Genomic DNA, 27,588 nt, shown 5'->3' with positions numbered 1-27,588 from the left:
TTCATACCTCTTGTTTTTAACCACACTTAGTATTACTCAGCTTGAGCATACATCATTCACTAGACTTGATTCTTAAAGATTTCTGAACACTTCCAAAATCAAATCTACCTTCAAAGCAAGAAGATCTGCTGAGGGTATTGGATGAATGTGTCTCGGCAACAAAGACAGTTCTAAAGGAGGCATTGCACAGCTGTTTTTTGCATTTTAATCCAATCTGTAAAATAGTACTTTGCATGTTAAAGGATTCTCACAATAGTTTTTCCATAGGTATCACCAATGACCCTGGTAAGTAGGGTTCATACTGTTCTCAATTTAGAGATGTGCACACTGAGTACCAGAAAAACTACATGACTTAGCTCTGGTCATATGCATTATGAGTGGCAGAACCTGGACATAATTCAAACTATTTTGCTTGCAAATGGGTATATGCCTTCCCAAATGCCTATCTTGAAGGAAGAAACAGTCATTTGGTTGTCATATGCTTATTTTAATGTCACTTGCCAGTGATTGCAAATGACTGAGATGACAGTGACTGAATTAACAGAGTAGTGGATACATTAAGGACAGAGAAAAGTGGGTGGAGGTAAAATCAATGGAACTTGCTTTATCATTGGCTGAGGGAGCTTGATGGTTTTTAAAAAGGCATTTAGAATGATTCTGAATTAGAGGATACGTCTTGCTTTATCCACCCAGCAGCCTTCTCTATTCTTCTGGGAATTGTCTCTCTGCCCACTCCAATTTTCTGTCCCAGCAGGAGCTGCAATGTTCCCACATGACCCTCTCCCTTGGGCCATAAAGAAATGCTCTAGGGAGTGAACATTTGGCTCAACTTCACCAATAAGGCCCCTTTTGCTCACTCTTTGTGCTGTGGTCCCAGAGAACTCAATCACTCCCCAAGTAGCTATAAGTTGTAACATTGTAGAGCTACGCTGTCCAATAGAAACATAATGTGAGCCAAGTATGTAATTTTAAATTTTCTAATTGCCACATTCAAAAAGAAACATGTGAAGTTAATTTTAATAATGTATTTTACTTACCACAATACATCCAATATGTTATCACCTTAACATGCAATCAATGTTTTCTTAATTAATGAGATTTTTTTGCATTCTTTTTTTTTCTACCTTCAAAATCCAGCGAATGCTTTCCACTTACAGTCAGTGTATCTCAATTTGAACTAGTCACATTTCAAGTGCTCAATATACACAAGTGACTGGTGGCTGCCATATTGGTGTAGGACTAGGGGCCTAGATTGTCCACCACGTGGAGAAAGTCAGCCTGCAGAATGAAAAGATGTCGATGTTCAGAGAGATGCAGAGATGCGAAGCAGGAAGAAAAAACAAGAATACTGGTGGCATTCAAGTGCCTGATTCTAGGAGTTCTTGAGGATCAGCTGTACATTCTGCACCCCCAGGACCAGCCATTGCCTGGATAGTCTATGAGGCATCCCAGGTTTTCAAAAATAATATCCTATGTTGCTTTTTTAAATATATATTATTTATTATTATCATTATTAATAATAAATTAAAACTACTTTCATGACTTTACCTTAAGGATGGCAATTTTTTAAATTTATACACCCACACCCTTGTTCTTAGCAGACATTAGTAATTAATTGCTTGCTTGCACTTTCTTATGGATAGTAAATGTGACCTGAGGATCCTTCTGAACAATGCTCTACCACTACCAAATAACTGGAATACATGTGTAAGTGAAAATATATCTGCCCCCCTGCTTATAGTTGCAATGTGTATATTTTCTTCTTTCCCTTGATGAATGGTGATAGACCTGTCTTTCGGAGCACATCACATGTGAGGCAACCCCTACCTCTCCTAGAAATAGTATGTGTGCATACTGAGGTTGAGGGAAGAGCATGACTTCAGAGGGTGACTGAAGAATCTGCAATAGCCAAAGGAGACAGAGCTAGAAATACATGGTTTGAACAGTTATTGTGGCCATACACAGTATATTTTTTTCCCCAGGTTTGAGTGGCTTGGGATGCCACCTTGACATAAAGAAACTTACGGACTGTAAAATGTGGCAAGTAATCAAAAGATTTAATTGGGAACTTCCGAATTTTTTTTTTTTTTGAGACAGAGTCTCGCTCTGTCGTCCAGGCTGGAGTGCAGTGGTGTGATCTCAGCTCACTGCAACCTCCGCCTCCCAGGTTCAAGCCATTCTCCTGCCTCAGTCTCCCAAGTAGCTGGAATTACAAGCATGCGCTGCCACACCCATCTAATTTTTGTATGTTTCGTACAGACAGGGTTTCACCATATTGGCCAGACTGGTCTCGAAATCCTGACCTCAAGTGGTCAACCCACCTCGGCCTCCCAAAATTCTAGAATTACAGGCATGAGCCACCACACCTGGCCTGGATAATTATTTATAACAAATCAATTTCCTAAGTATTCCGTTATTGGATTGTAATAAATATAAACCAAGGAAGGAAGAGCCTGAAAATAATAAATGCCCTGATAAGAAATTTTGTCACTGAACCTGTGAAGCAAACCTCTGGAAGAGATTTCCAGTGAACCTAAGCATTTCCCTGGTGATGCTAGTGGAAATTTCCAAGAGGAAAATATATTTGTGCAACTGTATCCAAAGGAGACCAAAATCAAATAGGTTTGATTGGAAATAAAAGTATAAAATCTTCATTTTTCCGCCTTAAATTTGTTAACGGAAAATGAAATTTGCAGGGGGCTAGAAGCACTCTTCTTCTGGTTTCTCTACAATTTTTCAGAAATTACCTGCCCTTTGTAAGAAAGCCACTTATGGAAGGGGAAGAAATTATATTTTTAAATTAAAGAATTCTGAGCCAGTCACACCCCAGACAGCATTATTAGAATAATTACTGAAACAATGCTGCCCTCTAGCAATGGCTCAGAGTGGGCTTCCCCCAGCAATCCTCTCCCCAGGCCACTTAGACACCTTCCTACCTACACCTGGTTCATGTCCAAAGGTGAAGGGAATTATCACCTGGTCTGGCTCCCAAATGAGAGTCAAACAATGGTAAAGATGAGATAACTGAGGCCCAGAATGGTCAAGTAACTTCCCCCCCAAAGTCACACAGGTTGTCACTGGCACAGTTGGAATTTGGAACCCAGATTTTTTTTTTCCTCTTTTTTTATTTATCTATTTATTTATTTATTTATTTATTTATTATACTTCAAGTTTTAGGGTACATGTGCACATTGTGCAGGTTAGTTACATACGTATACATGTGCCATGCTGGTGTGCTGCACCCACTAACTCGTCATCTAGCATTAGGTATATCTCCCAATGCTATCCCTCCCCCCTCCCCCCACCCCACAACAGTCCCCAGAGTGTGATGTTCCCCTTCCTGTGTCCATGTGATCTCATTGTTCAATTCCCACCTATGAGTGAGAATATGCAGTGTTTGGTTTTTTGTTCTTGTGATAGTTTACTGAGAATGATGATTTCCAATTTCATCCATGTCCCTACAAAGGACATGAACTCATCATTTTTTATGGCTGCATAGTATTCCATGGTGTATATGTGCCACATTTTCTTAATCCAGTCTATCATTGTTGGACATTTGGGTTGGTTCCAAGTATTTGCTATTGTGAATAATGCCGCAATAAACATACGTGTGCATGTGTCTTTATAGCAGCATGATTTATAGTCCTTTGGGTATATACCCAGTAACGGGATGGCTGGGTCAAATGGTATTTCTAGTTCTAGATCCCTGAGGAATCGCCACACTGACTTCCACAATGGTCGAACTAGTTTACAGTCCCACCAACAGTGTAAAAGTGTTCCTATTTCTCCACATCCTCTCCAGCACCTGTTGTTTCCTGACTTTTTAATGATTGCCATTCTAACTGGTGTGAGATGGTAGCTCATAGTGGTTTTGATTTGCATTTCTCTGATGGCCAGTGATGGTGAGCATTTTTTCACGTGTTTTTTGGCTGCATAAATGTCTTCTTTTGAGAAGTGTCTGTTCATGTCCTTCACCCACTTTTTGATGGGGTTGTTTGTTTTTTTCTTGTAAATTTGTTTGAGTTCATTGTAGATTCTGGATATTAGCCCTTTGTCAGATGAGTAGGTTGCGAAAATTTTCTACCATTTTGTAGGTTGCCTGTTCACTCTGATGGTAGTTTCTTTTGCTGTGCAGAAGCTCTTTAGTTTAATTAGATCCCATTTGTCAATTTTGTCTTTTGTTGCCATTGCTTTTGGTGTTTTAGACGTGAAGTCCTTGCCCATGCCTATGTCCTGAATGGTAATGCCTAGGTTTTCTTCGAGGGTTTTTATGGTTTTAGGTCTAATGTTTAAGTCTTTAATCCATCTTGAATTGATTTTTGTATAAGGTGTAAGGAAGGGATCCAGTTTCAGCTTTCTACATATGGCTAGCCAGTTTTCCCAGCACCATTTATTAAATAGGGAATCCTTTCCCCATTGCTTGTTTTTCTCAGGTTTGTCAAAGATCAGATAGTTGTAGATATGCGGTATTATTTCTGAGGGCTCTGTTCTGTTCCATTGATCTATATCTCTGTTTTGGTACCAGTACCATGCTGTTTTGGTTACTGTAGCCTTGTAGTATAGTTTGAAGTCAGGTAGTGTGATGCCTCCAGCTTTGTTCTTTTGGCTTAGGATTGATTTGGAAAAAACTACTTTAAAGTTCATATGGAACCAAAAAAGGAACCCAGATTTTTAAGTCATTTTATTCTTCTCACGACTCCACTTTCCCTCTCTTCCCTCTTCCTCTTCCTCCCTTCCCTCTCAGAGTGGAAGTGGTTAACTTTGGGGGATTGAATTATGGAGAAACTCTGAGTGGTGTCAGAATAAAAAAGGGTCCTATTCCAATGAATGACCACAGTAATGAATTCTGCGTTTAGGTTATTTTAGGTTTTGGTGGAAGGAGGAAGAATCCGCAAGACCGAGGCCACATTTCCCTGGGAATTCTCTTTTCAGTTCAAGTTTCTGGGCCTCCAGCAAACCTTAAAATATTAATATAAGCCCACACTCACCTTTGCTCTTAGGTAATCGCTGTTGCACAAGGCAGCAGCTGAAAGTTGTTATGGGTCTAAGCAGGGCCAGGAGTATCTGCCTCTCTAAACTCACCAATATCCTAAAGTGGTTTGAGGCAATAGCACATTTAGGGGTGAGCTAGAGAGCAAAGAGTACCACGGCTTCTCCCAGCATATTCTCCAAAGTGGAGCCTCCCAACAATATTCATGGCAATATGTTACAGGATGGTTATCTTTGTAATAAAAACACATCAGAGGGAAGCTCGACATCATTATCCATCACAGAAATGCAATTGTATGCGGTTGCTTTTTGGGATGATGAAAATGTTCTGAAATTAGATTATGTTGATGGTCTGCAGCTATGTGCATACACTAAAAAACATTGAACTATACACTTTACTTTTTATTTATTTATTTTCTTAGAGACAGGGTCTCACTCTGTTACCCAGGCTGGAGTACAGTGGTGCAATGATAGCTCACTGCAGCCTCAAACTCCTGGGCTCAAGCAATCCTCCTGCCTCAGCCTCCCAAGTAGCTAGGACTACAGGCATGTGCCACCACACTTGGCTAATTTAAATTTTGTTTTCTAGAGACAGGATCTCACTATGTTGCCCAGGCTTGTCTCAAACTTCTCACCTCAAGTGATCCTCCCTACTAGGCCTCCCAAAGTGCTGAGATTACAGGTGTGAACAACTCCACCCAGCCAGAACTACACATTTTAAATGGGTGACATATATGGAATGTGAATTATGTCTTAATAAAGCTGTTACCAAAATATAATAAATTTTTAAAAAGCTATTAGAGGAAATTGTGGGAAAGCAAGGGTCACTCTGTTTAATATCCACCTACACATCAGTGCTTAACCAGTGAAATTTTCAGCAAAGTTTGTCAAAGGGCAGGGGCTTCTTTTTTAAAAATTTTGTCAGCTGTCCCAGGCCCAGCCTAGTTCAAAGTACAGCACGTTTTTTAAGAATGGTGAATTGTCTCAGTTTTGTCAGAAAATATTGTTTCATTCTTATTCTTGCGTGATAGTTGAGCAGAGCAGAGTATATGGAATATAGAGGTCCAGAGTTTTGCTCCTCAAACACTGTACGTAGTTAGCCTAGATCTCTTCTCACTCCACTACACAAACCTTAGAGAGCCCAACAGCTTATTGGTCTGCTGTTAAGATACCTCTTTGTTTTTTGTCCCTGGGGATGTTCCTTCTTTATGTCAGGCTCAGTTGTGAGTTTTTTCTCACACTTTACCCAACATTTCTCTGAGTCTCCAATGGGAAAAACTACTTTAGGTTATCTTTACCAAGTTGCTAAAACCAGAAGTGTCTGGTGCCTTTTTAGTGTGTGTATTCCCCCTCGATGTTAAAACTAGGTTAACCATCCGTGGGAGGCGGGTGCTGTTGGAAGGCAGCAATATGGAGTATCCAAAGGACTAATCATTTTTCTTCCTTACCCACATTTCCCCTTTCCTGAGGGAGAAGTGAAAAGGAGGGAGAAATAAGTGATGAGAAAGAAGTGTCAGCTATTGGTGTAACGATAAAAATGCCTTCCACTTTCAGAATCCTGTACCCTTCCACACACAATCTGGGTCCAAGATGTATATCTGCTCAAAGGGAAGATGTTTAGGAGAGAATCTCATCCTCCTTCTTAGGCCAGAGCTCAGAACAGAGACTACTGCACTCTGAGGCTACAGTGAGACCCTTGGCAGAATCTCTTGAGCTCAATAAAATTCCACAACTCTTGATACTTTTCCTTGAATATTGAAGACATTCCCCAAATACCTCCAGGAAGATTCGCATCTGGATCTAAGACAGGGAAAGAGAAAAGCAGGGCCATTTTTGCTCAGGCCTCCAACTTTATGAACTTCAAATATCGGTCGCTGTTCGGTGGCAAATTTGTTCGGGAGAAGAGGGTGAATGCTCACAAGAGCCATCTGGTTCTGAATAACGAAGCTGTACATACAGTGGAGCATTGCATGTATAGGCTCTAGGGTCAGACTGCACGTGCTCAAATCCCAGCTCTGCTGCCTCTTAGCTCTGCAGCCTTGGGCCAGTTACTTAGCCTTTCTGTGACTCAGATTCCTGGTCTGTAAAATAGGATTAATGAGACCATCCACTTCTCAGGGTTGTTGTAAAGATTACATGAGATAATCTAGATAATGTAATTAGTCCAGAGCTTGAGCCTGTGTTAAGTGCTCAATAGTTAAGTGCTCCATAGGTGCTAATATTAAACTATGGCTTTTGCCAGTTTTCTGTGTTGGATTTACTTTTAAACCTGCCTTCACAGTTTAAATAGAACCCCTAAAGAGATTGGATTCTGAAGATGTCCCAACTAGTCCTATCCTAACCCATCCACTTCCCAACACCCTCATGGCCAAGCAAGTGTAAGAGAGGAAACATTCTTTTCCTCTGCCTTCTTAGTTCTGTAATTGGGACCTGAAAATTACACTAATAAAAGACAGATTTTAACAGGAGGAAAGAAATACAAATTTTGTTTGATATTAATATTTCAATTGTTACATGCACAGGGGCTTTCAGAGAAAATAACTGAAGACACAAAGAAGTGGTAAGATCCAGAGGCTTATATGCAATTTTAACAAAGGGTGACAATTTATGGAGAAGTGACAAGACAAAGGAAAAGAGGTTTGGGCTTCTAGGGGAAGTAAATTGTGGGAAGGTAAATATATGAGTGTCTTGGGTGACAGGTGCACTAAAATCTCAGTCTTCATCACTATACAATTCATCCATGTAACCAAAAACCACTTGTACCCTCAAAAACTATATATATATATAAAATATATATATAATATATAATATATGTACTATATATAATATATATGAAACTAATAGAAGATACAGGTTATTTTAGAAAAGTTTGTTTATGCAGACCTATGTTCATGGTGACTTTCTGTCTCTAGTGATGATGATTGTTTTTCATGGTACAGGAGAGGAGAGGAAAAACATCTTCACAAAGGGAAATTTATGTCCTACTTTAACGCATATGGGGGTGCAAAGAACTCTTTCTGCATTTGCTACTCGTTAATTGCACCTCTTAATTGCCCTCAGTTCAAAATAATCACAATGCTAAAGTGACATATTTGGGGGTGGCATATTCTGATCCCCCTCAACAGACAATAACAAGATCTTACATTTGTATGTCTTGCATTTGATTTTTCCAAGCACTATCACAAATCTTTACCCCACAATGCTGTGAGGTTTGCAGAACAATGATAATTACTCCTATTTTAGAGAAGAGGAAACTGAAGTCTCAAGAGATACAGTGTCCTACCTGTTTAAAACTATCCAGCTTGTTAGAGGGAGAGACAGAAGTACTCAAAGTCAAGTCTTGGCTGGGCGTGGTAGCTCACATCTGTAATCCCAGCACTTTGGGAGACCAAGGCGGGAACATCACTGGAGGTCAGGAGTTCGAGACCAGCCTGACCAGTCAACATGGCCAGTCAACATGGCAAAACCCTATCTCTACTAAAAATAACAAAAATTAGCCAGGCATGGTGGCAGGCACCTGTAATCCCAGCTACTCGGGAAGCTGAGGCACCAGAATCACTTGAACCCACGAGGCAGAGGTTGCAATGAGCTGACATTGCACCACTGTACTCCAGCCTGGGCAGCAGAGCAAGACTTTGTCAAAAAAAAAAAAGAAAAGAAAAAAGAAAATAAAAAGAAAAAGAAAAAGAAAAGGAAAGAAAAAGTCTCCCCATCCAGTGTCATTTCAAACTACTACAATGTCTATTCTCCTACAAATCTTCCCTTTGGTCATAAGAGATCTAGCAGTTTGCTTCCCCTGTCCCACAGTTGTTCAAGTTGCTTTCAGACCATGTGAGGAGGAAGAAAACACACAATCCATAGGGGGCCAATCTCTCTATAGCATGAGCTATTTTATCTGTAATATTCTGATTGGAGAATGAGGTTGAGAGTGCCTCAATGTCTGAAGCAATGGCGTATTGGAAGAAATGGAGGGGAAGGGTCCCTCATTTGATCTGATCAAAGTAGTCCAGTGTAGTCCAGTAGTCCAGTGGACTGAGCCTGGCTGAGCCCAAAGTGAAACTCAGAAATGACCTGAAACTGTCTGAGGAATTCATCATTCAGCAGCAAACTGAGCCTGTACTTGTATGGGAATAGTGGTCTTTAAGAGAAAGTTCTCTATACCGTTCCCTGAGGAGCAGAAACAGAGACGAGGCTGGTGGGTGAGAGGATGGTAGAAGGCTGAAGGAAGAGGAAAGGTTGACATTTGCTCTCCAGCTGTGCCCCAAAGATTGGTTGTGTGGAGAGTGTTCCTGGCATTTCATCACCTGGAACAAAGTGATTTGGAAGAGATCTGGATTTACAGCACCTTGGGTGAGTCTCTACTCAGCGGGAGTAGAGACTGGATGGAAAAACACAGAAATGGGGGCTGAAGCGTGGGTCTGGATAGAGGACCTGAGGGCCTTTGTTCTTGACACAGGAACCAAGTCTGAACGTTTGAGCAAGGGCAGGGAGATGTTGTTGCAGGTAGAAGCTGAAGCTGTTTTTCTCACGGGGGCCTCACTGAGACGCGTGGTAGAAGCAATGTTTTTTTGGTATCCAGGTGATAATGTGTGGCACGGAATTCAAAGAGGCATTTCCACCCTTCTGGGGGAGCCATCAGTTCCATCAGCCAAGGCTACCAAAGAGAAGGCAGCACCACTTAGGCTCCACTCAGGTGTGCAGCTGTGAGCACTCCAGAATCCACGCCTCCTCTGAGGAGGGGTTTCTGTGTTCTCACAGCCAGAAGCACCCGCCAGTATCTAGGTGGGGTGTAGTGGCTCCCCTCAGGTGGCAATGTGGGCAGCTGACCCCCATGGGGCAAGGTAGGAGTCAAAGAACAACAGGAGAGGACTATCTCAGAGCATGTGAAACTTCTGAAATCTGCCACAAATCATTGGGGGAAACCTTCAATGGATTTAGATTCTGTAACACAGGTGGGGACAGGGGTCCATAACATCCAAGATTTTTCCTACTTATGGGACTTTATTTTTACCCATGGACCAGTGAGGCCTGGAGAAACTTGGAACCCCATTTTATAGCAGATGAAATGGTGTCAAGTACTTGGGCGTATGATAGCCCAGCCCCACGTAGATGCTGAGGGGCTCTTGAAACATTTCTAAATAAAACCTTTAGGATGGGTAGAAGAACAGGGACTGAGCTCTGGCAGGGTATGATTGGGCTTCATTTGTTCCATTTATCTCTAGTGATGCTAGCTTGAAGGAGAGGACAGCAAAAACAAAAAGAAGAAGAATGGCTAGGGAGAAAAATAAAGAATTGCCATCCTTCTCCATTATCATGGCTATAAGAAAATCAAGTTCATTTTTAAGACATTGTCCTTTCTGTATACATTTTCCAGGCATAGGTTGTGAATTCTATGTTTTCCATTTCTTTTTCAGCAGAGAGAAAACTCGACAGTGCTTTTCATAGCTAAAAGCAATCCTGGCTGAAAAGGGACGTCCAAACTCCACTCAGTCTTGGACTGGGCTAGGTGTAAGCCAACAGACCCAGAGAAGAAGGGGAAATCTGGGTCCCTAGGGGCTGGCCATCTCTCTTTCTGGAATTCATATTTCCTGACTTATTGCACCTTCTTTTTCCTGAGGCAAAAGCACTGGTGATTGAGGCAGCTGCAGGGACCCACACAGCCAGATTCTTATGTACAGTGTCATGGGGCTGGCAATTTATCTGCCAATCTGTCTTTCCTGAGTATCATTTTCCTCTTCCTGAAATCAGACACAAAGTTTAGGGTAATGGAGCAGTGGACTTGAGTCCTGGAGCAGCGGACTTGAGTCCTCAGAGAAGGTTAGGTCTCTGTTCCTGAATTACCATCTCTGCTGCCACCACCCTAGATTGAGTCACCTAGCCAGTCAGTTACCTGGACTATTGCAGTAGAGGGCTCAGCTGCTCTCTGATCCCTTCCTCCATCCTGTCTCCAAACTGTTGCCAATTTAACTGTCTAAAATAAGTTTCTAATCATGTCTCTCCTACTGTTGTTGAAAGATCTTTGAGTAACTCTATTATATGGACTACTATTGAATACATAAATTGGTCCTATTTGCATCAAATTCCCCATTGTCCTGATTTCTTCTCTTCACAGCCTTCACAATTCCAATCTAAGTTCAGTGTGTTCTTGTTCTCCCCACTCCATTGGAATGGAATGTTCATATCAGCAGGATTCTTATCCGTCTGTCCCCCAAAGAGTAGCTGACATAAGTTACATAACTAATATTGGTTGAATAAAGGACTCAGTAAATCAAATTCTAGGAGCCACAATGAACTCTTTTTTCATAAATGAAGTTTATTTACTTTTATAATTACAAATGTAACACATGCTTACTGTAGAGAATCTGAAATGTATAGAGAAGTAGAAAGAAGAAAATAAAAACTACCCATAACCCCACCACTTGAAGGCAAACACTGCTCACATTATGTTCTAACTATCTATGCCTGTTTATAGACCAAGACCCTCATCAAGAGTGCTGGCCATGAAGCACAACAGCCAAGGGGAGTGAGAGCAATCAACAACTGAGGAGGTCACCCAGAGGTCAGAGCTAGAGAACCCCCACTGAGGGACAAGACAAAGGCCATAAACAACAGATCAAGAGGTCAGAAGCTGACAACACAAGAACAAGTTGTGTTACTGTAAGAATGTAGTGAGATGGTGCTTGTCAAGAGTTTAGCCCAATGCCTGTCACATGATACATTATCAATAACTGGTAGCCATTATACTATCACTATTATCATGGGTCAAAACGAATGGTTCAGGATGGATACTATAAACAGGGCAAGGACCCTGGAGACCCATTTTAGGTGCTATGAGTTGGGGCATATGGGGCAAGTCTACTGGGTTACAAGGGTGGTATAGGAGTGGGCATCGCTCTCCTTATAGGCTCCCCTGCCAGGTGAAATAGAACCAGGGCTTCCTCAAGTTTGCCTGCTGACACATGGCAAGATACGCTAAGGGTTTTTTGAGGTAAGATATGATTTATCCTGCCTAGACTTCTCCCTGGACCAAGAACTAGGACTGGCCTCGGTGGTGATGGGAGTTCAGAACCTCATACACCATACGCTCTTGTAGTCCGCACTCTGATTGTCAGGGCAGGTCTTAGGCATGTGGGTGAAAGAGAAGGTCAAATCAGCCAAGTGAGAGGTAAGGTGGGATGTGCCTGGAGCGGGAGGCTGAAGGGTGAAGGCAACAAGGTTTATAATGTAGTTTAATGGAATGGGTCCAGGAACCAGTCCTCCAGTTAGCAGTCGAGTCAGATATCACAGGAGAAGATTCCATGGAGTTTTACTTGTTGGTATGGGCCTTCTGATGATGGCCTGTGCTCTGTCCAAGGTGATCATGAAGACCTTCTTGGGGGTCTCCATGCTCTTTCAGGTAGTAACAGCGTTTGGAAACATGCTGGTGCTGGGAGTGAGAAAAAGACAACAGAGGTAAGAGCCACACTTACTATGACAATGGGTGTTCTGCCTGGATAAGTTCTGTGACTTAGCAGATCAAGACACTTTGCTAATTTATCTCACTTGCATACAGTGTGACCAAGGAGTAGGCTATTCTAATTCCCTAGTGACCTGACTCCACAACACATGTTGCTGTAGATGGGCCCCAGCTCCCAAAAGACCCATTTATTAGAACTGGACTTGGAACAAGGGGAGAATTGGAACTGAGCCCATCCAGTTCCCTCATAATGAGAAGAATTAGTACTTCAACTATCCCACGTTCTCAGTAACTTGGGCAGGACATTGCTCCTCAAAGTAGTTAATATACCCAAAATAACTGCAGAGCCATGCTCACTTGATGAAATTGCTGGGGTTTAATGGCCTAGGAGCTCCATGCCTCCCCCTTGCCTCTTCCTGATTCTACTCAAGGAAGCAGGATGTATTCCCTGTCATGACCTCCTCATTTCTCTGCTCAAAAACCTTCAGCGGATTTCCCCCTCATTACCTCCTCAGTCTGCTGCTGAGAGCTCAGTTCATTCCCCATGGCCTCCTCATTATTCCGCTTACAGGCTGTTGGCAGAACCTGGCTTGAGTTGCCTGGGGAATCCTTCTCTTCAGCCAGCTGGCACTCGGTGTACAGAGACCTGTCTATCAGCTCCTTTAGGCTGCCAGCCACCTTCAGGAAGATCCGACCCATTTTGGTGGTAACAGCTTCTGAGAGTCCTTCCAGAAACCTGGTCCGTAGAATGGCATCAGACCAAGACAAATGTCGGGCCAGCAGCAGGAAGTCAGTGGCATACTGCCTGACTGACTTTTGGCCCTGTTTGGGATGGCAAAGAACAGCACTGAGGATGTCTATCTCAGATAGGGAGTCATATATGCCCTGGGATCTTCTCAGGAAAGATTTATTTTCATGTGAGAGAGGTTCTCCTACCTCCATTTGCAAGATGAACCACCTCTCTGCTGCTCCCAGATGAAGAGACACCAGAAATGCCATTCTCTCTGAATCGTCCAAAAACCCCTTCATTTGCTTCTCCTCATCAATCTCCATCTCTTCCTCCACAGAGCATGAGCCCCGGGCTGCTTCCTGCTCTTCTAAGAGGTAACAGAGTGCTGGGGTCAACATTCCGAAGGATGGCACTTCCTTTGGTGGTGGTTTCGCAGTTTCGGGAGTTGTGGCAGTCATGTGCTGTGTGGGCTTTGATCCAGAGGCTGTGATGTTAATGTGAGAGGTGGATGCCTCTCCAGAGTCTGTGGCTTTGATTTCCGGAGTGGACATCACTCCAAAGGCTGTCTGTGGTGTGGACATTGTTCCAGGGCCTGAGGCCCTCATTAGTGGTGTGGACATCCCTCCAGAGTCTGTGGCTGTCATTTGTGGCATGGACATACCCATGCCACATCCAGAGGCTGTGGCTCTTGGTAGTGGCATGGGCATCGATCCAGAAACTGAGGCTCTCATAAATGATGTGGACCTTGCTCCAGAAGCAGAGGCTCTAATTGGCGCTGTGGCCATCCCTCCAGACACTGTATATGTTGTTTGTGGCAAGGACATAGATCTAGAGTTCGCAACACTGGTTTGCAATGTGGACGTTGCTCCAGAGGCCATGGTTTCCATTAGCGGCATAGACATCTCTCCAGAAGCCATGGCTGACATTGAAGGCATGGGCATTGTTCCAGAGGCCGGGGCTCTCATTAATGGCTTGGACATCCCTCCAGAGACCATGGCTGTTGTTTGTGCAGTGGACATATGTCCAGAGGCTGAAGCTCTCATTAACTCTGTGGACACAGTTTCACAGGCTGAGGGTCTCCTTAGTGGTGTGGACATAGTTCCAGAGGCTGGAGCTCTTACTAGTGGTGAGGACACCCCTCCAGAGGCTGGGGCTCGCACTGGTAGTGTGCACATGTCTCCAGAAGCTGTGGGCATCATTTGTGATGTGGATGTCACTCTAGAGTCTGGGGCTCTCATCAGTGGCATGGACATCCCTCCAGAGGCTGCGGATCTTGTTAGTGGCATGGACATTGCTCCAGAGGTGGGAGCCTTCACTTGTGGCATGGATGACATCATTCCAGAGGCTGTGGCTGTCATTTGTGGAGCAGACACGGCTCCATAAGCTGGGGATCTCAGAGGCGTGGCTATCTCTCCAGAAGCTGGAGCTCTCATTAGTGGTAGGGACATCTCTCCAGAGGATGAAGCTCTCGTGAGCAGTGAGGGCCTCTCTCCAGAGTCTGAGGTTCTCATTAGTGGTGTGGACATTGTTTCAGAGGTCCAGGCTCTCACTGTTGGTGTGGACATCACATCAGAGGTTGGGGAATTCATCTGCATCCCTCCAGCGGTCATGGATCTCATGGGCGACACGGACATCCCTCCAGGATCTTGGGTGCTCATTGGCTGACTGAGCATCTTTCCAGAGGCTTTGGCTCTCATTAGTGAGGGAGGCATTACTCCTGGGTCTTGAGCTCTCATTAGTGGCATGGACATCCCTCCAGAGACTGTGGCTGTCATTTGTGATGTGGACATTGCTCCAGAAGCTGTGTCTCTCATTAGCAATGCAGACAACCCTCCAGAGGCTGTGTCTGTCATTTGCGGCATGGACAGAGCTCCAGAAACTGTGTCTCTCATTAGCAGTGTGGGCATTGCTTCAGAAGCTGTGGTTGTCATTTTCTCCGTGAACATCGTTCCTGAGGCTTTGGGTGTCATTAGTGGCTTGGACAATGCTCCAGAGGCCAGAGATCTCATTTGTGGACAGGACATCACTCCTGAGGCTGTGTCTCTCATTAACAGGGTGGATGTTGATCCAGAGGTTTGGGCTGTCATTAGTGGGGTGGACATTGCTCCAGAAGTCATGGCTTTCATCTGTGCTGCAGATGTCAATCCTGAGGCCATGGTTCTCATTTGTGGCATGGACACTGCTTCAGAGACAGGGGCTCTCATTTGCAGCATGGACATTGATCCAGAGGCTGGGACTGTCAATTGTGGCATGGACATTGTTTCAGAGGCTGTTGCCATAACTGGTTGGGTGCACATTGCTCCAGAAGTTGGAGCTCTCCTCAGTGGCGTGGACATCTTTCCAGAGGCTGTGGCTCTCTTGTGTTGTTTTGCCACGGCTTTCATAGAGCCTGTGGGCATTGCTCCAGAAGTTTTGGCCATTGTCAACTGTGCGGACATTACTCTAGAGGCTGTGGCTGACATTTGCTCTGTGGACATCACTCCAGAGCTTGGGACTGTCATCAGTGAGGTGGTCATGGCTCCAGAGGCTGGAACTGTCTTTTGCAATGTAGACATATTTCCAGAGGCTGGGGCTCCCATTAGCGGTGTGGACATTGCTCCAGAGTCTAAAGCTCTTACTGGTGGTGCAGACATCACCCCAGAGGCTGTTGCTCTCACTGGTGGATTAGACATTATTTCAGAGTCTACATTTTGTGTTGACCATGGGGACATCACCCCAGAGCCTGGGGCTGGCATCCTTTGGGTGGGCATCACTCCAGATGGTAGGGCCGTCATTAGTGCTGGGGACATTGCTTCAGCATCTGGAGCTGGCTTTGGTAATGTGGACATTTCTCCAGCATCTGGGACTGACAGTAGCGGTGTGGACATTACTTCAGAGCCTGAAGATGACATTAAAAGTGATGACATTATTCCAGAGTCTAGATCTGACATGAGCGGGGTAGGTATTCCCCCAGAGTTTTGGGTGCTTGTCGGCTGGGGTGATGTTCCTCCAGAAGCTACAGCTGACATTATCAGTGAGGATATTGCTTCAGAGTCCGTGCCTGACATTAGCAGCGAAGATATCTCTCCAGAGGCTAGAGCAGTCATTAGCACTTTGGACATTGCTTCGGTGTCTTCATCTGTAATTTGCAATGGGGACATTGCCTCAGAGCTGGGAGCTGGCACTGGCTGTGTAGACATCACTCCAGGATTCATATCTTGCATTAGAATTGGGGATATCTCTCCAGAATCTGGGGCTAGCATTAATGGTGTGGACATTGCCTCAGAGGATGAAGTGCTCATTATAGGTGTACACACCGCTCCAGAGGATGGAGCTGGCATTGCCAATGGTGATATCTCTGCAGAATCTGGTGCTACCATTAGCGTTGCGGACATCGTTCCAAAATCAGGAATTGTCATCATCCCTGGGGACATTACCCCATACTCTGAAGTGGACAGCAATGGCGACAATGTTCCAGAATCTAAGGCTGGCATTAGCAATGGGGACAGTGCCCCAGAGTCTGAGGCTGGCATTAGCAATGGGGAAAGTGCCCCAGAGTCTGAGGCTGGCATTAGGGGTGGGGACAATGCTCCAGAGTTTGGTACTCCCATTAGAGGTGCAGACATGGTGTCAAAGACTGGAGATGTCATCAACTGTGTGGATGTCCCTCCAGGGTCTGAGGCTGAAGTTGAGACTATAGGCAACTGTACATGAGAATGCAGAATCTGTACGTCTGCTCTGGTCTCTGTCATTGGTCTACAGAAGGCCATCTGCTTGTTTTGGGGCTCAACATTTTCCTCCCTCATTGTATTGTTGAATCGCAGTGAATGTAAGGGTATTGACATATCTGCCACAGCCACAGGATAGTGTGGAGGGAGCCCAGGAGGCAAGAAAATCTGTAAACAAGAAACAAGTTTAGAGGTCAAAAGCCAGTATCAAGAAGATTGGGAAACAGACAAATTGTTCATGGTGGAGACCTGTTTTTATGCGTTGTCAGGTATATGGCATTGAAGGTGAGGCTATCATATTAAAGAAGCTGTGAAGCAATGAACAACTTTGGAGCTGGAGCAAATATCCCTTCTGCCTCTATCCTTTTCAAACCAACCCAGCCTCTCAGTTTGTAAATGCTATAAACGCCAGCAACCTCCGCAGCCAGGAGCCTGGGCAGTCCTGACTCAAATAAAGCAGCAGCACCACCTTCTGGCCAAATGTGAGAAATGCGGATTCCTGGCCTGTATTCTATCCCACGGCAGTACTCACAAGCCAGCCAAGATACTGGCAGGCCTGAATGGGAAAGTCCTTTGCCCCAGGGTAATCATTAGTTCCTGGGGCTCATTGAATTCTGCCAGTGGTTTAATCCTCATTTTACTACTCTGATGGCCCTGAATGTTCTCAGGAAAAGGGAGACATTTATCTGATCAATGACTGAGAGCAACATTCCATGAACTGAAAATTCTGCTTATTATTTTCATTATTCTTATTAATAACAGCAACCACCACCCCATTACTACTATTTATTTATTGCTTCACGTAGTATGTGCCAGGCACTGTACTTTAGACAACTGTCACAACTTCCTATAACGTGAGGGCCTTTGTAAGCATTATCCCATTTGGGTCTTACAATCTCCTGGGCAATAGATATTATTATCCCCATTTTATCAGCTTTCTCAGATTAGCCAGGGTCAAGGCTAAAATAGGGTCACTGCAACAGTAACAAACTGTATAGCATTGACTCTGACCCCCTCCTGGGGGTTGCCTAGTGTTTGGCATCCCTGAGCTTGCATTCAATTATTTCTCTGACATCCCAGATCATGGGTCACTTAAAGCCCAGTGTCTGGCATGTCCAAGTTTCAAGTTTCTCTGATGACACGGGGGTGGGCAATCCAGAGCCTCACCCCTGCAGCCTGCTCCAATAAGCAGACCCAGAAGGGGCTTTTGGACACACGGCTTGGAAGCCAATGCAAATATTACACAATGTTGACATGTCCCCACAGCCTGCCCATGCCAAAAGCAGAAAACTTGCTACTTTGGGACAATGTCACAAAAGTCATCAACCTCATGGAATTGTGATTCCATGATAATGAGAAAACTTGCAACAGAAATGCTAACAGTGAACATTTCTTTATCATGCACTGACTGGCAAACACTCTGCTAGGCACTTTACATGTATCATCTCATGTGGTTCCCATAGCAACACTAAGAGATTTCGGTTGTACTCTTCCTTTATCTTACAAATGAGAAAATTCAGACCCAGAGAAGCTTAATAGTTTGCCTGCGGTCACATAGATTCCTGGGTCCATCCAGTTCCAGAGCCCCCTACTCTTCACCGAGGTGCTATAAAGATCCACCTCTCCCCCTTACTCAGTCACACTACCGAGAGCCCTGCCTCTGTCTCCAGCCTGGACAACCCCAAGATGGGTTATCATAAAAGAAATGCTGGCCTCCTGCTGACACCCTGGTTATTGTAATAATTGTAATAATTGGTGCAATGGGAAAGATGAGTCAAAAAAGCAGCCATAGACCTCCACCTCCCATCTTCAGAAAAATATCTGAACATGCCACAGTTTCCCACCAGGCAAAACCCAGAAAGATCTTACCTTGCCAGTGACGGAGAAGAGGGAGAGAGTATCCTTTGCGCCCCTAGCTCTTTCACTCTGGCCAATTAACTTATACCTCGTGCCCAGCCAGTTCATTAAAGTAAGACCCAGTACCAACAGCTGTTCTCTGCAATCTCCCTTTGCTATCCCCTGCCACGCCCCCCTGCCCGCCAGCCAGCCTGCCCGCCCACCCGCCCCACTGCTCCTGACTTGCTACTGCTTGCTCTGTCTCTCCGGTCCCAGATTCCTGCCTCTATATAGGCTCTGACATTTGCCTCTGGCCGCCTTTCACTTGACAGTCCTCCAGAAGCTCCGCTTTAGCACTTGGCCTATGCAACTCCACCCCTCTTCCCTGTCGCCCCCAACAGTCCCACCAGCCTATGCCCCACCCCACTCTGCCCAAAGAAAAGAGGAGATTGACACAATTAAAAAGGTGAGATGAAAAGGGTCCTGGCTCAGGAAACAAGATACGTGCCCTCTGCAGTTGAGCAGACACAGGAGTCCTGGACCCAGGCACTGCAACTGATATGACATGGAAGCACAGGCAGAGGGCTCGAGGGAAAGAAACTGAGGCTGGAGATTGAGTGGAGCAGCATCAGAAACGTTCAAAGAGGTTCAGGTTCAGGGAAAGAGGGTTTGGGAGGATGGACAGTGGGGGCTGGCAAGGAAACACCTTAGAGCCCTGTAATGGTGATCATAACAAAGACAATTTACCCCAGGGTCAGAGACACGGAGAAAAATCCAGCGACCAGTATCCCTGCCACAGGGCTAGGATTCAACAGAAAGGCTGCATGGATTTCAGACAGCTAGCAAGAAAAGCACACCAGCCTTGAGCATACCAGCTGAGGGCTTGTTCATACAAACACGGCTACAGCCTGCTTTCTAGAACTGGGGCACAAGGTCAGAGTAGAGCTAGCAGAAAGGTTTACCAGAGTACTCCAGTTTTCCTGAACTGGTGCACTCAGTCTAAGGGGAGAAACCCTCAGTCTAAGGGGAGAATTGGTCCCTGAGCCTTGGATAGGGCAAAGCCTCCGGGTGAAGTTCAAGTAGCCTAGGTATAGGGATATAGAGTTTGACAAGGGAGGCGTTCAGGTCGTTATAAATCTCATAATTAACGACCAACAACAACTGAGCACTTGGGCTAAGCACTACATATGCATTATATAATTCCGACCTCCCAGCAACACCTGTAAGGTAGGCACTGAGATCATTCCCATTTTATACATGAGGAAATGGGCTTGGAGAAGTCTATGTGACCACGGTCACATAAAATAATAATAATAATTTTTTTAAAATCCCAGATTTCAGCCCTGGCCATTCTGTTTCCAAAATATTTTTATCTCTTTGTAATCAGACAAGTGATTAGAAACTCGGAGTACTCTTCTCACTGCCATCTCCCCTACATCCCCACACCACAAAGCAAGGAAACTTTCTTACTATAAATGGCTGAATCCTTGTAGTAATAATAACAACAACAACTGATATTGCTTGAACTCTTCCCATATGCCAAGAATGGGGCTGAGGGCTTCACCAGCATTATCTCATTTGATCTTGACAATTACCCTGTGAGCTAGGTCCTTAAATTCTCAGTAGACAGGTAAGGAAACTGAGCCTCCATGAGATGAATTGACATGACCAAAGGCACACAGCTCTGTGTGACTCCAGAGCTCACTATATCATACTACTCAAAAGAAAAATTCCAGTCGCTCTCCTCTCCCTTCAAAGCAAAAAAAAAAAAAAAAGTCACAGAATAGCCATTCTATTAACAATGGCCTCACAACAACTACTATTATTATTATTAACACACCTAACAATTAAAGCTAACGTTTACTGTGCCGGGCCCTGTGCTAAGTGCTTTACCTGTATGATCTCATTTGACACTCACAACATACTATGAGGTAGGTTCTATTAGCACCTTCATTTTCCAGATGAGAACAGAGGAACAGAGAGGTTAACTAGCTTTCCCAATGTCACACAGCTACAGGGCACTGTTGTTTATGTTCTAATGCAACAATTTTGGAAATAACCTAAGTGTCTAATGTTAGAACACAACTTGTTTAATGATTAAACGAATCATGGTGCAACTGTAGCAGCCACTATTGTAGCCATTGAAAATATATTCTAATGTGTACATGAGGATCTGATTATCATAAAGACAAATATGTAGATTTCTGCACAGAAAAAAAATCTGGAAGGATATATACCAAAACACCAACAGTGACCACAGTTGAATGATGGAATTAGAGGGGATTTTTAATTTTCATTTTCCTTATCTGTATTTTCTCATTGGTCTATAATGGACCCATAATACGAAAAGAAAAAAACTAATAAAAGTTAATTTTATTTTTTTTAAAGATATGTTTCCCTAGGGTTCTTTCTCAAGCCCTTTTCACTCCTCTCCTTGCAAGCTCTCTCTAAGGATCCCCGACATCCACCCCCCCACGCAAGCAACCTTTCTACCCCGACAACCTTAATGGTTGTACCACTTTATTTTGTGTTTTATTTTTGGTTTGTTTTTAAAAACAATTTCTTCTTTCTCTAACTTTTATTTATGTTTAGTAATTCCATAAGTAATCTAGGAATATATTCTTAGGATAAAGACTTGAAATCCTCCATACAGACAAAGCTAAACTCCTGAAAATGCCCCACCTCCCATCCCCCGCAAGTCCCATTCCTCTGTCTGTTCACAGTTGGGTGTGTCTCCTTCCAAACTTTCTCTAGCTGCAATGGCATTCAGAGTTCATATCATTCAATTGCTTGCAAAACCCAGTGTGTGCAAAGAGCTGCAGTTAGAAAACCATGCTAGCACTGGTCACCCCAGGGTTCCAAGTTCTGACCCATTGTGACTATTTTCATCAGCCTGCTTCTAAGGAGGCTACTGAGAGAGGGTTCTTGCATTCTCAGCCCATGTGAGGCATAGACTTCCGTTCTATTAAAGCCAGAGTCTCTAGGAACACAGAGAAGAGAGGCCTTCTAAGGAAGGAAAAGCCCAGAATTTGCCGCTTAGCATCTCTCAGGTCCCTCACGTCCCACCCAGTCTGCACTGATCAATACGGCTAGGAGGTGTCATGCTCCTGCCGCCTCACAAAAGGTAATTGAGTTTAGGGGATTGCATGGCTAGCTGCTCAGGGAAATAAGAATAAACAAGAGACGGTTCAATATGTCAACAAATAGCTTTCCAGCTGTTGAAAATAAGCCTTTCCCTAGATTCTCAACAATATTCTTTCCCCAAGCCCTAGCAAATAGGCATCCAGATAACTGAAAACGGACAACCTAAGGCTAAAGAAATACCTGGTCTACTTTAGGATCTTCTTCCTTCCTTGATCATTCAGGGAAGTAGAAGCCCTCCCCACTTCCTTCCTCCCCCACAGCCCTGACACTTAAAATGCGCACCGGCTCTTTATAAATAAAGAGGGGGAAATAGCTAGCATTTACTGAGTGCTTACTATGCCAGGCACTATGTTAAACACTTTACATACCTCATCTTATTTATTGAACGATAAACAAACAAAGTGGCTTTTTTACTCCCATTTTCTAAATCAGCTAAAGAACTGAACTAGAGAGAAATTAAAATGAAGTAACTTACCTTGGTTCTCACCGCTGAGAGGGAGCGAAGCTGGGCTTGTCACTCGGGTCTGTCTGACTCAGCCAGTGCTCTTAACTCACAGGAGAGTCACACACTGTCTTCAAGTCTCTGAAGGGCTGTCATATGGAAGAGAGGGTAGGTGTGTTCTGGGTAGCTCCAAAGAAAAGGATTTGACTGTTAGTTGGGAATTATGCTTTCATTGGATGTGCTGCAAATTCCCCAAACAACATGTATATGCATGTCCAACTCTATAGGGAAAAGAACATTATAAGAAGAGCAAACGGAACTGCCTTGCATTAGGTGCCGGTCTGAAGGATCTGTGGAATCAGAGAGAACAGGAGGGATACCAGAGGACTGCAAATGGGCAGTGTCCCAATTTTCTTAAATAAGGAAACTACAGACCAGTATACCGTAAACTCCAAAGCTGTAAGCTTCATGTCAATCCTCGGAGAGATTCTGCTGCAGATTGCGAAGCAGGTAATTTATAAGCACTTAGAACACAAGTGGCAATAGGAGGTACCTAGAGGTGCTAGCAGAACACTCAAAATTAGACCAGGTTCCCAGACTTGCAGCTAATGCAACCCAAAATTTCAGGGACTGATACTGAACTTCCAGATTTTTATTTTCCCAAGTAAAATCATTAAGAAACAGAACAACCACAAATCATCATTTTCTAAAAAGAAAGGGCTTCCTTTCAACACCAAAAGAGAAGGAAATAACCTCAGAATAAAGAATAATACATGAAATAGATTTCTCTTCTCTGCGAAACATTTACTACCTAGTCCTCAGGCTTTCTCATTGCACGGTGGACTGCTGCAATTTTCCTGGAGGATGGGCACTTGTCCAAGGACCTGCTTTAGGGAATCACTCAGAGTTAAAATATCGACACAGATAAGATCATATACCTGTAAAACAGGAAGTCTTTCTGGCCAGAAGAGAGAAGAACAGAGTTTGACCTTAGCCTAAATGAGGACATTAACACAGATAAAGTATCCACAGGAATGGATAGAGAGAAATAAAAGTTGCCAAGTGCGGATTCAAGCCCTGCTGAGGCGGGACTTGGCCATCACATTTGACCTGTGCCACCCCTTGGACCACGTGCCTCTCTTGTAGGAATAAGTGTCTGATGCCATTAAGCATTTGGACCACAAATCAGTTTCCGGCTTGAGACTCTCCAAGCAAACTTCAGACCACTAGTCTTCCCAGGGACAGTTCTTAAAGCAGAAAAATTCAAAACCAGCTGAATACCATTGCCAGAGTGGGAGTTCTGCAACAACCTAGAAGGAGGTTCATAGCCTTGATCCTCTCCCGATTAGCATTTTTAATCAATGGTGTAAATAAAGGCATGGACAGGATTCTTACACAAATTCTCTGGGGCTGAGAAGAACCTCTATGATCAGCCTAGCAAGTAGGTTTACATTTTAAGCTCCACGGTTTACAATATGTCTATCTGCATTTGGTAATTTTCTCTCATGTTCTTTGTTGCCAGAGCACTGAGTTTCTACAGTTTACGCACCTCATGGAAAATGCTTAGTGAACATATGCTAGCTTTGCACCCACCCTGAAGTGCAGATCCGATCGTGTTTACAACTACTAAGCATTCATCTCAATCTTCTCTTCTCTCAAATAACTGGTAATAATGTAGACTTCCTTGATGAGAGAAGACAACAAACTAATGTCCTCTTCTTTACATAATTGGCCCCATTTCCAAAAGACTTTAAATTGGAATTTGACCATATCTGTTGACATTGACCTTGGTTGTGTAGGTAAAGGTAGCACAGTACACAGTACTTGCCATACCCTCTGAAACTGCATTTCTCAAAATAAAAGTGTGGTGGGGAAACCCTGCATCAAGTGCTCCCTGGGAAAACTGCTAAAACACAGATTTGTAGGGGGAGGGAGGCTCTACCCACAAAGAGTCAGATTCAATATAGGTCTGGGGTGACGCCAAGGAGCCTGCATTTAACCCAAGTGATTCTGAAACACTAGAGTTTCAGAACCACTGGCTTTGGGGTTCCTACACTCTGATTTTAACTTCAAACAGGCCTGGGCTTGAACCCCAATACTTCAAGTTATTTCACCTCAGTTTCCTCATCTGTAAAACAGGCATAATAACAGTACCTACCTCGCATGTTCTTTGAATGTTTTAAACAAAACAACGTGTAAAGAATCTGGCACATAGTTGAAGTTCAGTAATCTCTCCTGGTCCTGCTTATCCGGGGTCCCTGCTGCCTGCCTTCTCTGTGTTCAGCTTCTGCCCCTGTTGCCAATTGCTCACTCTTTCTAGGTCTGGTATTCAAACTCCCCAAGAGAGAAACTCTCATTGGTCCAAATTCAGTAACTGTACTTGCTGGGCAAAGTTCTCATCCCAGGTTCCTTCATAGGCTGTTTGCCAGCCTATAGAGTGACTGCTCATGGATCAGATGCCCTCTCCTGGCTCAAGTGGCTATTGCTGGGGGAAGCAGGGTCACGTGGTACCAAGAATAGTCACCTATTCATAAGAAACTGCTACTTCCCTCAGCTAGGGTCTGTGGATGGAAACTCCTTAGAAGGGGCTTGTGGGTGTGGCAAGAATTCTGAGGCTTAGTCCATCCAGTACACCTAGGCTTCTCATTTATCCAGCCTGCCAAAGGAATGAAGTACTCAAGTTCACTGAAGTCTCTATTTAATTCTGACTTTTCATCTCCATCAGGTCGGGAATACAAGTTTTTAAAAAACTAGACCACAGTCAAGGAAAAAACAAGATATAACCCTAAAATTAGACTCTTCTGTTTCTAGAGCAGGTTTTTAAGTTTCCAAAGCACTTTCACATCTATTTACTCATTGCAGAGCTTGCAAACTGGCAGCCACAGGCTAAATTCAGACTGCAGACAGAGTTTATTTGACCCATACAACGTTTTAAACATTTTTTAAAATTAATTGCCAACATTTAAAAGTCAGGAAATTTCAGATAGAAAGCTGGATTTCTGGCTTTTCTGAAACACACACACACACACACACAGAGAGAGAGAGAGAGAGAGAAAGAGAGAGAAAGACTTCGATCCAAATTCCAATATAGCAACAATCAGCCAGAGCTCAACAACCTGCTCCCTGTAGGTGAGGCACATGCTCACCAGTTTGCCTCAGTACCCATAAGGCCACCTTTACTTTTTCAGCGACCTGCTCAGCCCCTGTAGACATTTAAAGCCTCAATTTAACCCCATGGGTTAGGCAGAGAAGGTGGATAAGAGCTGAACTGTGTGGGTTGGAATCCCAGCATTGCTCCTAACTGGCTTTGGGACCCTGGGCAAGTGATTTAACTTCTGAATCTCAGTTTTCTCATCTATGAAATGGGGATGATAATAATAATACTGCTTACCTCACAGGCTTATTGGGCCACTTAAATGAGTTAATGCATACTTAGAACAATGCCTGGTACATTACATGCACGAAATAAGTATTAACTTCTTTCACTGTCCACAATTTCCTATGTGCCTCTCTGATATCCCAAAGCTTCTGAAAACTGAAATTCTGTGGCAAGCTCATTTGGTGGCAAAACTGGGCCTGAATTGACATGAGGCTATTCATTTATCCCATTTAGAAATATTAGTGAGTTTGATCACTGGGTATTATCTTGGATCTCATTAAGGTGTGATATATATGTTATATGTACCACATTGCTTTTCTAAAATCCAAATATTTTGAACTGTAAAACATGTCTAGCTCCAACAGTTTCAGATAAGGGATTGTGGACCTGTATTATTATTAGTTTGTATACCCACTTGACAGATGGGAAAACTGAGCTACTAAGCATTGAGCTACTTGCCAAAAGTCCCACAACTGAAAGTGGAAACTATTTAGACTCCTAGACATGAAGCTCATAGTGCCTAGTACTGTGGGATGTCTTGGGCTCGCCATAGGCATGTGGATGCAGGTAGTGGCTACCAATCAGGGACCTCTGAAGAACTGAAAAATGTCACCACTTACTGAGAATGCCAAACCCTGCCCTTTGTAGCATTCTTTCAACTCTTTGAGTTACTCTTTACACCATTTGGGTTAGAATTAGAATGAAGATTATTTTCTTCAGTTTACAGAAGAGGAAACTGAGGTCCAGAGAAGAGAAGTGACTTGCCCAAATTCATACAACAAAAGACAGGCAGAGCTGGAATTGGAAACCAAATTCTGGGCTTTTTCTTCTTAAACCCCAGGGCCAGTCCAAGAATGACATATGCTGACCTTTCCACATACTGAACCACACTCTCTGCAGACAATCCTAAGGTTTTTGACATACCTGATGAAAGGAGAGTGTCCCAAGATCTCAGCAAATATAAAAATGAGACAGCATGTCTGGGTGGACCTCGTCCTTTCCAGGACCACAGGCAGCAATGTACAGACATGATCCAGTCAGAAGCTAGGAAGGGAAGATTTCTCAAATCCCAAGAAAATCACAGAGACCCTACTGTTTGCTCTTCTCTGTTGATTTTTAAGAAGCTGACATTTACTTATGCCAAAGGCCAAAAGAAATGAAAAATCTACTGAAAAGGGAATTTCATCAGACATGGAGCAATAACCTAAAGAAACCTTTGCATAGTATCAGTTCCTTTGTTTGAAATGCAGAAAACAGGGCACTGCTATTTCATATTGTTAGCGCATCAGAGACCTGGGCATGAAAACAGCATCCTTAGGACCTCTTTCCAAACCCCTGCCTCACCACAGAGGAGCTCTCTGACACTGCCACCAACTTCAGCAAGTTGGAAACAAGAAGGCAGGCCGTGACCCAAGTGACCTCATGTCACTCCTAAGCTCATGGCTTGAGTTCCTCCTACCAACAAATCTGCACTTTGATCACACACCCACAGCGACCCAGATCTTTAAATTCAGCAATTCTTTCTCAGGTTTCAGCAAGGCATTGGCAGCCTGAGCTATTTTGGGACACTTTCTCTGCTGTGGATGCCACTTTCGGAATACGCCAGGAACATGCTAAGGACCTGGAGCTCTCTACCCTGGACCCGTTTTCGGGTTTGCTTGCTCTCTCTCTCTCTCTTTCTCTGGGCTAATCGTTTAGAGGACAGTCGCTCCTGCCAACCTAATCCCATGAGCCTGACTACCTTGCCGGGCCACAGGCTCAAAGAAGCAGTGTGGCTGCCAGCACCCTCACGGTAAGGGGCACGGAGGCACCAGGCAGTCTGGCAGGATGAGAGACATCCTGGGGGTGGTCTGAGTTTGGATGTGGGCTGAGAAGACAAAGCAGGGGGCTTTCAGGGGACAAGAT

General features: G+C 44.0%; 1 protein-coding gene across 10 annotated transcripts in view; it reads right to left on the bottom strand.

The window, feature by feature from the left end:
- Positions 1-11,279: 11,279 nt before the first annotated feature.
- The window catches only part of RTL9 (retrotransposon Gag like 9), a 97,203-nt gene continuing 80,894 nt past the window's right edge, over positions 11,280-27,588 (bottom strand). For 3 of the 10 annotated variants that reach the window (XM_055376787.1, XM_055376789.1, XM_063702999.1), the window contains 3 exons: positions 22,338-22,491; positions 12,953-17,050; positions 11,280-12,415 (listed from right to left, as the gene is read on the bottom strand). In XM_055376787.1, coding sequence (XP_055232762.1) covers positions 12,296-12,415; positions 12,953-16,999 — 4,167 coding nt within the window. In that variant the 5' untranslated portion in view covers positions 17,000-17,050; positions 22,338-22,491 and the 3' untranslated portion in view covers positions 11,280-12,295. Of the gene's footprint in view, positions 12,416-12,952; positions 17,051-22,337; positions 22,492-24,462; positions 24,592-27,588 lie in introns of those variants that run through there. The other 7 variants (XM_055376785.1, XM_055376788.1, XM_055376784.2 and 4 more) reach the window with 3 other exon arrangements.

The sequence above is a fragment of the Gorilla gorilla genome, chromosome X (genome assembly GCF_029281585.2).
Source record: "Gorilla gorilla gorilla isolate KB3781 chromosome X, NHGRI_mGorGor1-v2.1_pri, whole genome shotgun sequence".
NCBI lineage: Eukaryota > Metazoa > Chordata > Mammalia > Primates > Hominidae > Gorilla > Gorilla gorilla.
This window is presented reverse-complemented; position numbering and strand designations above follow the sequence as displayed.